The 11,675-nt window shown below is 41.1% G+C and overlaps 1 protein-coding gene across 1 annotated transcript in view; it reads right to left on the bottom strand.

Moving 5' to 3' along the window:
• The window catches only part of LOC140546711 (ATP-binding cassette sub-family C member 2-like), a 45,797-nt gene continuing 34,122 nt past the window's right edge, over positions 1-11,675 (bottom strand). Inside the window, exons 25-32 of the mRNA XM_072670095.1 lie at positions 9,910-10,109; positions 9,391-9,517; positions 9,092-9,193; positions 8,542-8,685; positions 7,398-7,556; positions 6,790-6,956; positions 2,667-2,861; positions 1-187 (exon numbers count right to left, since the gene is read on the bottom strand). Of these exons, the coding sequence (XP_072526196.1) occupies positions 58-187; positions 2,667-2,861; positions 6,790-6,956; positions 7,398-7,556; positions 8,542-8,685; positions 9,092-9,193; positions 9,391-9,517; positions 9,910-10,109 (1,224 nt within the window). The 3' untranslated portion in view covers positions 1-57. The remainder of the gene's footprint in view (positions 188-2,666; positions 2,862-6,789; positions 6,957-7,397; positions 7,557-8,541; positions 8,686-9,091; positions 9,194-9,390; positions 9,518-9,909; positions 10,110-11,675) is intronic.

Genomic DNA, 11,675 nt, shown 5'->3' with positions numbered 1-11,675 from the left:
GTAAGCACTCATCCATCCCATAGTGAGCGAAGTCTCTGAGGGGAAGCCAATGGGAGCTTATAGTGCGGTCATTTCAGCCCTACAGATCCCAGCATCCTTCGCCAGAGCAAAGAAGTGTCCCTGCTTCTGCAGCAGAGCACCCGGAGAACCAAACTCCACTATCCTCCCAGCGTCTAGAACCATCACCCTGCAAAAAAGAAAAGAGCAGGGAGAGTTAGCACTGGCAGCAGCTAGCGCTGGATGTTCAAGGCCAGAAGTGATGATTATTTTATTTCGCATCTCGTAGCTGATTCACGGGGGCCGGTGCGTACTTAAGAAAATCTAGCTGTTTTTTTAGCTAGTGTCACAGAAGTGTAACCAGGCAACAAGGCCAGCGTGGGCTCCCCCCCCCCCGCCCCCAGCTGTTGTTGTTAAGCCAGCTGTGCATTCATAAGGTGGCAACAACAGCTTTTCATAAGATTACACTTATATAATTTTACAACAGCAATCATTTTGTCTGTTTCACACACCGGTGAGGGGGCGAGAGGTCAGAGAGGGGTTAATAGAGTAATAGCTGCATTGAGTCGCAGTGGTTCTTGTGTAACTAAGGACCACATATACAGTGTTGCCAACTCCTCCGTAAGGAAAGTTGCTATTGGCTGTCCTGAACATCACTAGACGTCATCGCCTAATTTGCATTTGCTTGTATTTGAAGCTGTAGAATAAAGGGATAACGTGGGTGGGAGAGAAAAGTTGACATAAATATGTTAGAACTACAAATTAACTATGTTTTTTTTGCCTTTGAAATATATAACATCATAATAAAATAAATTAATTAATTTAATAACTTTAAAGCTTTGTCTAGACTCACATTACATAAGTCATTTTTACATAAGTTACATAAATCAATTTTGTCCTGTGTTGTTAAATGTTAGCATATCAAATTTAATTAAAAGACGGTTATGTGGGGTTGAACTGCTCCTCTACGCTCAACCCTCCTCCTTTATCCGGGCCTGGGACTGGCAAAGTGACGGAGACTGTGTAAGGTAGTTAAATGCAGTGATTTATTTTCGTGTCTCATTTATATTTACATCCTGCTCTGAAATCAGGGGGCGGGGTCAGCGTCGGCTGTGGGCATGCGCAGTTCATTTGCAGTGTGGCCGTGGAGCGGTGTGGGTCTGCTCTGACTGTGAGACCGAGCACTGCGAGTGTTGTGGGATGAGACTTACTGAGGACAGCAACTGAAGGACATGTGTCTCCAAAATTTTTGATTTGTCACTAGTTGCTTTTTAAAAAATAAGTCGCTAGATTTGTCGCTAGTCACTTTTAAAAAAAGACGCTAGATTTGTCGCTAGTTGCTTTTTAGTAAATAAGTTGCTAGATTTGTCGCTAGTTGCTTTTTTTTTAAAAAGTCGCTACATTTGTTTCTAGTCGCTTAAAAAAAGTCGCTAGATTTGTCGCTAGTCACTTTAAAAAAAGTCGCTAGATTTGTCGCTAGTCACTTTTTAAAAAAAGTCGCTAGATTTGTTGCTAGTCACTTTAAAAAAAGTCGCTAGATTTGTCGCTAGTCACTTTTTAAAAAAAGTCGCTAGATTTGTCGCTAGTCACTTTTTAAAAAAAGTCGCTAGATTTGTTGCTAGTCACTTTAAAAAAAGTCGCTAGATTTGTCGCTAGTCACTTTTTAAAAAAAGTCGCTAGATTTGTTGCTAGTCACTTTAAAAAAAGTCGCTAGATTTGTCGCTAGTCACTTTTTAAAAAAAGTCGCTAGATTTGTCGCTAGTTGCTTTAAAAAAAAAGTCGCCAGATTTGTCACTAGTTGCGTTAAAAAAAAAAAAGTCGCCAGATTTGTCACTGAAAAAAAAAATACAAACGTCGCTGGAGGGGTCTGAAAAGTTGCAAAATATAGCCACAAAGTCGCTCATACACTCCCCGTTAAAAGCTAGCCCTATGGAAACTCCAGGTTTAGACGTTGTAATTTGTAATGTGGAACGGCTGTGTTCAGTGCTTCCATACTTTCAATGACAGAATGGGGGCAGCCATATTTGTCTACTTTGTGCTGGGACGTCCGGTGTGACGGCTCCACTGATACAGAGTGAAAGCACAGTGATGGTATACGCAGAGTTTGTGGTGTAATGGGTTCCGTTAGAGGGAAGACCAGGATAAGTCCACTTGAACAGATTGGTAGTCCGGTGGGACACCATGTATCTATCCAAACGTCCATAACGTCTCCTCTTATCCTTCTGTGGAGGAGAAACCGTCACCAGAACATCCTCACCCAGAGAAACGGCTCGGCTATGAAGCTCCAGTGAAGCGGACGCCTCGGGTGCTTGCGAGGCTCCTAGCAAAATCTTAACATCCTGCCTGAGAGCCTTACAAACACCGGACATGTCTGGAGGCCTGACCAGAGCCTCATAACCGAGCTTCTCCTCCACGAAAATGGTTAGATCAGATGTTTGGACGTTTGGGTGGATGTTTTCTGAATTTGGCACCTGTGTGGGAAAGCTAGCGTTCATTAGAAAAGGGTGTCCACAAACATTTGGACACAAACTGTACATTTAATCATTGCTAAGGGTGTCTCCTGCCTCAGTGCCTCATCTTGTGGGACGTTTGTAGGGGCAGTGTGTAAGTGCATGTGGGCAGAGCCTACAAGAGTGAACCAGCTGGACCCTCCAGGTGGGAATGCTCACCGTGAGCTGTCCAGGATGGTGTTGATGCGGTGGGCGATGGTGAGCACAGTGCAGTGGGAGAACTCTCGGCGGATGGTGGTCTGGATCAAGTCGTCTGTCTCTAGATCCACGGCGGCCGTGGCCTCGTCCAGGATCAGGATCTTGGACTTCCGGAGCAGAGCCCTGGCCAGACACAGCAGCTGCCTCTGGCCCACACTGTTGGTTTTGAGAGGAACAGTGAAGGTGAGGGCTAATCGCCGAATGTCCAAAATGTGCTGAAGATTTCCATTAGAGCATTGATTCTTATTACAGTACAATATCTGAGACAGAAGCAGATAGCTAGTCACAAACACATACACAAAACGGGCAAAAGTATTGGGACACCTGCTCCATTCACTATTAGTTGCAATCAGCGGATTTCGAAAACGAGCTGATCCTGCTTTTGTTGGAGTGACTGTCTCTACTGTCCAGAGAAGAAGAAGGCTTTCTACTAGTTTTTGGAGGAACATTGCTGTGAGGATTTGATTGCATTCAGTGACAATAGCAGTGTTAGTGAGGTCAGGATGTTGGATGATGATCAGCGCCTCACCTCATCATCATCCTAACTACTGGACGGAGCTCCACCATCCATCATTCCAGAGAACACAGTTCTTCCACTGCTCCACAGCTCCTCAATGCTGGGGGGCTTTATACCCCTCTACTAGCCCACGCCTGGCATGGAGCTAATAGCTTCATGATGTTGATCTGCTCCAGAGAGTCCTTTTCTATTGGCAGTACTTCTTCTCTACAGGGACTAGACAAGCTGTGTGTGTGCATCTGCACATCTGTGTCAGCAGCAGGGGCAATTTAAAGAAGCTGAATGGATTCATTAGAACGGGTGTCCACAAACATTTGGACGCGATATAAACCTCAGTGTTGTTACAGTGCTGGAATTTAAGCTCTCAATAAAATACGGGGTAAATAAAATGTGTGTAAATCCAGCTGAATCCCGATGCAGCACTGTTTGGTTAACAAGGGCCATGTTTTTGTCACGGGAGCCGCTTTTGCCCTCGGCATAATCAATTAAGGATGCTGGTCTTGGATGTAGGTGGATGCAGAAGATTCAGACGAGATCAGCCTAGAGATTCCTGAAAAGTTATTCTAAGGTTTACTGTTTCCCTCTCTTCACTTATCAACAGTAACACAGCTGTGTTATTTAATATGAAAATAAAACTTAAATAAAGGTCATAGCTTCTGTATAATAAAAAATGATTTTATTTTGTCATTATTTTTAATTAAAATAATAATATAATAATAATGTATAATAAATATTATCATTTTATTATTTTTTAAATCAATGTTAGCTATTTTATTTATTATTACTGAATAGCATATATATTATTTATTTCAATAAGACATTTTTAATCTAAAAGAAAATAATAATAGTAATAAATAATAATACATAATAATACATTAAATGTAAAAATATAAAACAAATTATATTTAAATAAAACACATATGTAATTCATAGTAAATCACAATGTATTCTGTTTATGGTTTCTTATTTCAAAATATTAATATTATTAATGTTTAATGTATTACTTTATTTGTTATAGTTGTTACAATTGTATTATTTTTATTTTATTTATTATCAGCATCATTAATATTATTATTATACATATTTCATTAGTTATTGTTATTTATTAATTAAAATACAATTTTGGCCAATTTAAAATTACATTAATTTTTACATATTTAAATCAAATTTTCTATTTAAAATAAAAGGTTTGGTCAGAAATATATAATGTATGTGTAGTTATTATGGTGTCATCTATATTTAATGTGTATGTGTATCTATATGTAGAGACAGTTAGTCCAGCAAAAGCAGGATAAGGTTTTTTTAATACCCTTGACTTTAGAAAAAAGGGTATTAGGCAGGTGTCCCAATACTTTTGTCTACACAGTGTAGCTAGTTAACATTAGAGATGTCATTAGTGTGACATAACTGTAAGAAAGCACAAACTAGCGTCCACTCAAACTGCTGGTTAATTGAGCTAATCGATGTAAGCAGGTGTGTTTAGACACTTAATCAAATATATGGGCCCATTCTTATGCATGCCATTCTCCTACCATAGACTATTATTCGGTTCTGCAGGCGTGTTCTGAAGCTAAATCCACTGCTTATTCGCTCTGGAGGTGAGAGAATTGTCACACTGGGCATTAATTAGCTATATCTCCCTCTCGGTTTGCTTTCGTCCCAGACCACTGCTCTAATCCTTGATTTGGGACTTGATCAGTAAGCGAGTGTCAGTGTCAACAGCGACGGTGGCATGAAAACTACACAGGACCAGGCCATTTACACTGCCATCCTCCCATGATGCCCTGCAATGCCATGCTGTTATTTGTAAGTGTTGTTAGAGGATTAGGGTGTTTACACACTTCTCGCTTGGGTACGCCATCGTGTTCCAGGTGGATCTACTCAGAATTAAGCCCCAATTAAAGCTGGAGGTAATTATGCACATTTATTAGATGTGTTTATTTATTTATTACACATTCTGGCACTTCGGTCAGGTCTCAGGTCTCAGGCCTGTTCGTGAGCCCTGGAGTGGGCCAGAGTACCGGGTACTCTGGTACTCTGGCCAGGGGTTCACCTCAGGTGGAGTCTGGTGAAGGTGTGGAAGCTATCCGCTCTTGGCGACAAATCCGGGGTGGCGTGATTGCTTAATAATCCTTCCACTAACCGCCTGCATGGCTACAAACCTCCTACAAGAAAGGCTGCACTTAGAGGAACCTCTTTTGAGATGTGTGAAGAACCTTCAAAAGACCCCAAAAAAGGTTCTTGAGCAATGAAAAGGTCACAACTCTTTCATAAAATGGTTCTTTATGGAACAACCCAAAGTGGTTCTTCTATGGCATCGCTCAAAGAACCTTTGGTTCCAGAAAGTGCCGTTCTCCACGGCTTGAGTGCTTGTACCCAAGGAAAATTAAGAAAAGCACTAACAGAATTTGTGCAGTCAAATCAGCGCCAATGAGCCCATCCCCCAAACCGAGCCCAGAATCGGCCCAAGGTGTGGAATTGCGTATTCGGGACAAGTGTGACTCCTCTTTGTGCTTGGTGCTTCCTCTCAAACTGCTTACAGTAAACTGCAAATGTTGGTTCTAATGTCCTTATTTAATCTAGAACGCCCAGAAAATACTATTAGAATGCCATAGGAGGCTATCCGGAACTTTGGTATCCAGTGCAAGGTAAAGGCCTAGATCAAATAGTCTTCTGGAAGTACACTATATGTCCAAATGTTTGTGGACACCCCTCCTAGACACATCTTCTCTAGTCCCAATAGAATAGGACTCTCTGGAGCATGAACCTATCGGCACCATGCTGCCTAATGCCAAGCGTGGGCTAGTAGAGGGGTCTAAAGCCCCCCAGCATTGAGCTGTGGAGCAGTGGAAGAACTGTGTTCTCTGGAATGATGGATGGTGGTGGAGCTCCATCCACTAATACTTTCAGGATGAGGTGGGGTGGTGATCATCATCCAACATCCTGACAACACCAACGCTGCACTTGTTGCTGAATGCAATCAGATCCTCACAGCAATGCTTCTCCAAAATCTAGTAGAAAGTCTTCATCTCTGGACAGTAGAGACAGTTACTCCAACAAAAGCAGGAGAAACTCTGTTTAATAGTCTTGATTTCAGAAGGAACAATCAAAGAGCAGGTGTCCCAATCCTTTTGTCTGTATAGCGTATGATGCTGCAATCAGAGCAACATGCGCCTCTAGTCCTGCAGTCTATCTTTCTTCCACACATCAGTGAAAGAACGGGAGGTTCTGAAGAGCTCACTGAACTCCAGCGTGGTTCTGTATGTAATAGGAGACACCGCTGCACCAACAACTACAAGTCAGCTGGTGAAATTTAGACCTTCCCTCCTAGATCTTCCTCCATCAGCTGTGAGTGGTGTTATTATTGAACAGTGGAAGAGTTTAGGAGGAACAGCTCACAGAGAGCAGCTCAGCCACCGAGTGTCTGTCAGACCACGTAAAGTTACAGAGCTGCTGCTGGTAGAGGTCAGAGCAAAGGAGGACCAGCTCCAGATTTTATTAATGCCTATGGGTATGTGTCCCAATACTTTTGTCCTTATAGTTTATATGCAACACTTGCACTTCCACCTGAGATTCTCTCCTCCCTCTGCGACCTCGTGCTGCAGTCCTGCTGCCAGACTCCCAACATACTCCTTCAGGTGAGCCAGCTGTAAGACTGTCCAGATCTCCTCATCGCTGAACTTCTCGAACGGGTCGAGGTTCATCCGCAGAGTCCCGGAGAACAGCACTGGATCCTGAGAAAAGATGTGTGCAATGTTTGAGCTGGAAGTAGCAGTTAAGAGCCTAAGAGCATGAGGAACAAACAACAAGAGGAACCAGGACTCAACAGAGGAACCCATTCCGGTGCTGTTTCGACCAAGGCTGATTTTAAGCAGTGAGGAACCCTCAGGGCAGTCTAGGCCTTGAGAATCATATGATTAGCCACAGTCATAACTAAGAAACATCTGGAATGAGCTTCCCCATTGGTCTGATCTTCAAAAGCTGGACTGAAGACCCCATGTTTCAGATTAACCACCAACAGACTAAAGTAGAATCAACCAATCAGGTTTCAAGATTTCTAGTGGGTGGGACCAAGAAAAAGTGGGAAACACGCCCTTTTGGGTCTTCTGACATACGCCCCTGCCTGAGACTGTGATTGGAGGCCGACGATGTGATCTACTAATCAAACAGTTCACCTGTGGAATGATGGTCAGTCTGCTCCTGAGGTCATGCAGCCCCAGCCTGGCGATGTCCACCCCGTCTATGAGGATTCGCCCGTCGGCTGCCTCCATGATGCGGAACAGACAGTTGGTCAGGCTGGACTTTCCTGCTCCGGTTCGACCCACAATACCAATCTGACGAAACGAAAAAAAAAAAGAAATAAGACACTCGTACGAGATACCAGTCAAAAGTTTGGACACACCTGACTGAATGTATATTTTGCTTCATATTACTACTTTAATCTGACTTAAAAACTATTTTATTTTGAATTATTTTTAGTTTATATTTTTAAATATGCCTCTGAATTTGCTTCTTAGACAAATATTAGTAGTATTAGTACTGCTGGGGAACTGTGTATGCCTTTGTGTTATTTTCTGTGTTGACTATTGCAGTTTTTGCTGATGTGGGATGTTCTTGGGTTTGAGAAATGCACTGCATTCATTTAATTAATTATTTTTATTAATAATATTATTATTTGTATTGTTTGTATTAATATTAATATTATTATTATTTGTATAGTTTTATTATTGTTAGTTTAGTTCTAGTTTTAATAGTAATATTATAATTATTTTTAATCATCACTATTATTATTTTCATTAATATTTTGTTCAATCACCATTATCATCATTTTAATAATAATAATAATAATAATAACAATTATTATTATTATTATTGTTGTTGTTGTTGTTGTTGTTGGCATACGGATGGATTTATTCCCAATCCATTAAATAAATATTTTTTTCCATGTGTTCCTCAAAATAAATTACACCACACACTCCTTCTAACTGGTGATTTCAGCCACTTAAGTGAACTTTCCATTGAATAGGGCAATGTATAGTCATACAATCGTAAACAATCATAATATATACAATATTTGTCTATTGATTTGAAAGATAGGAGGAAATGTTGAGTTTCATTTTAGATTTTTGTGTCTGTTTACTGATGAATGATTTGGACACTAATAGATAAACATCTCACACTATATTTAGCCCTAAATTCAAGATGAAAGCAGCTATTCTGATCCCAGCATATAAGTCAGAGTGTCCTCTTAGACGTCTGCATCAGCCATGTTTTCCCTGCACTGACACTTTGTGCTGACAGGTGGCGCTGTTAGCTGACCTTCTCGCAGCTCTCGATGTCACAGTTTATCCCGTGCAGCACCAGCTCCAGCTGTGGCCGGTATCGGACCTTGTAATCCTCGAAGCGGATCTTGCCTTCGCCCGGCCAGTCGTCTGCGAGGCGTTTCTCTGTCGTCCACGAGGCCTAAAACATTCAATACATTCAAATCGTGACGGAAACTGTTTGACGGCAAGGCTTAATAACAGTCATCAGGACGGTCCTGGAGTAAACCCTTCTCAGCTCCTGCACTGATTGCGTTGGTATGAGACACCCGAGGAGATCTGAATATCTGAATATAAGAAGACGATGGTTTGTCTCGCAATTTTCGGAGATGGAAGAGGAGTAACTCCCGGGAGGGAACAGTAGCGTAAACACAAACAAAGCAATGAATCGGATTCTGCAGAGCCTGAAAGCAAACAATTCTGACACAAATACATGAGCTTGCAGGAAGATCTACACATGGAGATGCACCGACGTCTTACACACCAGGGCCTGATTCCTGAAACACACCACCTAACTCACTGTGTTGAACAATAAGAGGAAATGCAACCTCGCTCGGGATCTCCACGTACTCCTTCACTCTCTCCACCGAGACAACGTGAGTCTCCAGCTGAGATGTCATCCTGACCAGCGCATTTAGCGTCAGAGTGACCTGGATGCAATCAAAACAATTATAAGACAGCAGGCCATGCTGTGTTTCATCTGTCATTTCTACAGAATAGAAAACAGATGACTGTGTACAGTAAACACATAAGTAATGACGACCACGACGGAAAAGAATGACCGTAATTACAGTAGTTACATAAATACCAACCATGAGATTAAAGTAGCACACAGAATCAGCCTTACATTTAAAGCATAGGAGATGGACAGGCCTACGAGTCCGCTGTCCAAAGAATCTCGAGATATCACAGCAAATAACGCAGAGAAAAACACCACCAGATTACCCAGGAGCTCCAGTCGGATAGCCATCCATCTGTGCACACCACATCACACTCTGAGTCAAACGATGTACAGACTGTAAAACTCAAAATTAGAGAAATAAGCTCCTACCGATCCAAACTGCAGCCTGAAAAAGCCTGCATGCTCAGTCAGGAAAAAACATAGCGCATCCAACAAGATATCCAACACCCCTTAAATATCTCTTATACAGCAATAGAAATATGGTAGCTCACAGATCTATTGAGGCATAACTTCTCTAAAAAAGCCAAAAGATAAAGTAACCATATGTCATCCAATGTATCCCCTGACAGTGCCATAAGTAGTGACCGTGGATAATAATGAATGACAGAATGATTTAGCATGATTTAGCAATTAGCATGATGCCACCTGGTTAGTAGAAGTGCTGTTAAAAGACCTGTTCCAGACCTGTTGGAGACAATCAGCTGGCAGATGCATTTGAGGTTGTTGTCGATGGTGACCTTGTTCTGCTTCAGGAAGTGCTCCTGGTGGCCAAAGGCCCGAATGACGGAGAGGCCCGAGACTGTTTCCCCAAAGTGTGAGTAGATGGGAGAGCGTGACACGGAGTCCAGTCGCCTCAGCTGCCTGGACGTAGTCAAGTAGAACCTCTACAGCACATGAAACAAGTGTGGAGAAGTCTACAGGATGTCAGAGTCATGCTAGCATACTGTCCTAGTAGTGTTGTTCCGTCTCTACCCGAGAACGTCCTGTTTCTGATGGGGTTTAGGGTTCCTGGTGATGCTTATATGGATGCTGAGGACACATCATCTACATCCTAAGTGTAATCTATCCATAGACCCCAACATTATGAAGACAGACCCTGTAATTTTGTAGTAATTTTGTAGTGGTGTTTTTGTAATGTAATTTTATTATAGAATAACATTGATTTATTTGAACACAATTGAATTTATTATTATTTGATTTACTATTAAGAGCTCTGTTGTCCTTTAGAAAGTAGATTCAGTGCATTATAAAAGTACATTTTTTATTTTATTATGTTTAGTACTTTAATTCTAACCATTATTGTATTATACCTGTTTAGGTTTAGTACATTTACTGATAGAAAATACATATTTTCCAAAATATTAAGATAAATAATTATATATATTGTTAAATTAAGATTATGGCTGGAGTATGTCTTGAATTTAAATTTTATGAATTATATTAATGAATAATAGAATCTGTGACACTACCACCGTGTGAACGAGCCACACTTACCTCTACAAAGTGATAGACTATAATAAGAGGGATGACCACAGTGGTGAAAAGGGGACGGCCAGGCAGTTCCAGCATTTTGATGATGACAGTTACATTACTGATCCATCATTTCAGGCACAACTAAGGAGACATCTAGAGGGGTTACATTTACATCTACAGCATGAATCTGATGTTCTGATCCAGAGCTCTTACAGGTGAATCCTATTACACAGGCAGGAGAACGTAGAGTTAGGAGGTTTCTCAAGGACTCTTATTTGTGCAGAGTGGTGCGCTCACCAGACAAAGGAAATTGAATTCTAGTCGACCCTCTGTTGTTACCCCCTACTCTACTATTTGCGGGAAGGCTATAAGGCTATAAGTACTCTAGGACCAGACCCACTCTGCCCATATACATATATATTTTGATATATCCAGCATTGGAAAAAATGAAGAGAGCACTCTACACTATCAGTTTCTCTGGTTTTACTATTTATAGGCAATGTGTTGCCACCATGGACAACATTTCCCCTAAATTCCTAATAAAATATTGACTATTTAGAGCATTTATTTATTTATTTATTGATTTGCAGAAATGACAACTGCTCAAAACAGCTGCTCAAATAATGCAGAGAAATGATGATAATAATTATAATGTACAGAAGTTATTATTCAGATTTAATCACAGTACTAATATCTGAACTCTGAGCAGTCAGAATCACTATGCTGAAATAATAACCTCAACTGCCAATCACAGCTCTCATGTCTCGGCCGGCTCTCCATTAGTCTTTCACATTGCTGTTGGGACTTAATGCCGTTCATAGTCTGTAAATTCAGAGAACTCAGCTCTGTTTGATGAAATGCCTGGAAGAAAATACATGGCTGCTGACAGAGTAGAGATGCAGATTTAAGAAAAATGAAAAAGTAAGTCTCAGAGCTGTATATATATATCCCTATATATCCCTTGTCCTTGGTGTCTT

The sequence above is a fragment of the Salminus brasiliensis genome, chromosome 24, assembly GCF_030463535.1.
Source record: "Salminus brasiliensis chromosome 24, fSalBra1.hap2, whole genome shotgun sequence".
NCBI lineage: Eukaryota > Metazoa > Chordata > Actinopteri > Characiformes > Bryconidae > Salminus > Salminus brasiliensis.
Note: the sequence above shows the minus strand (reverse complement) of the source record. Positions and strands in the feature narration are given on the sequence as shown.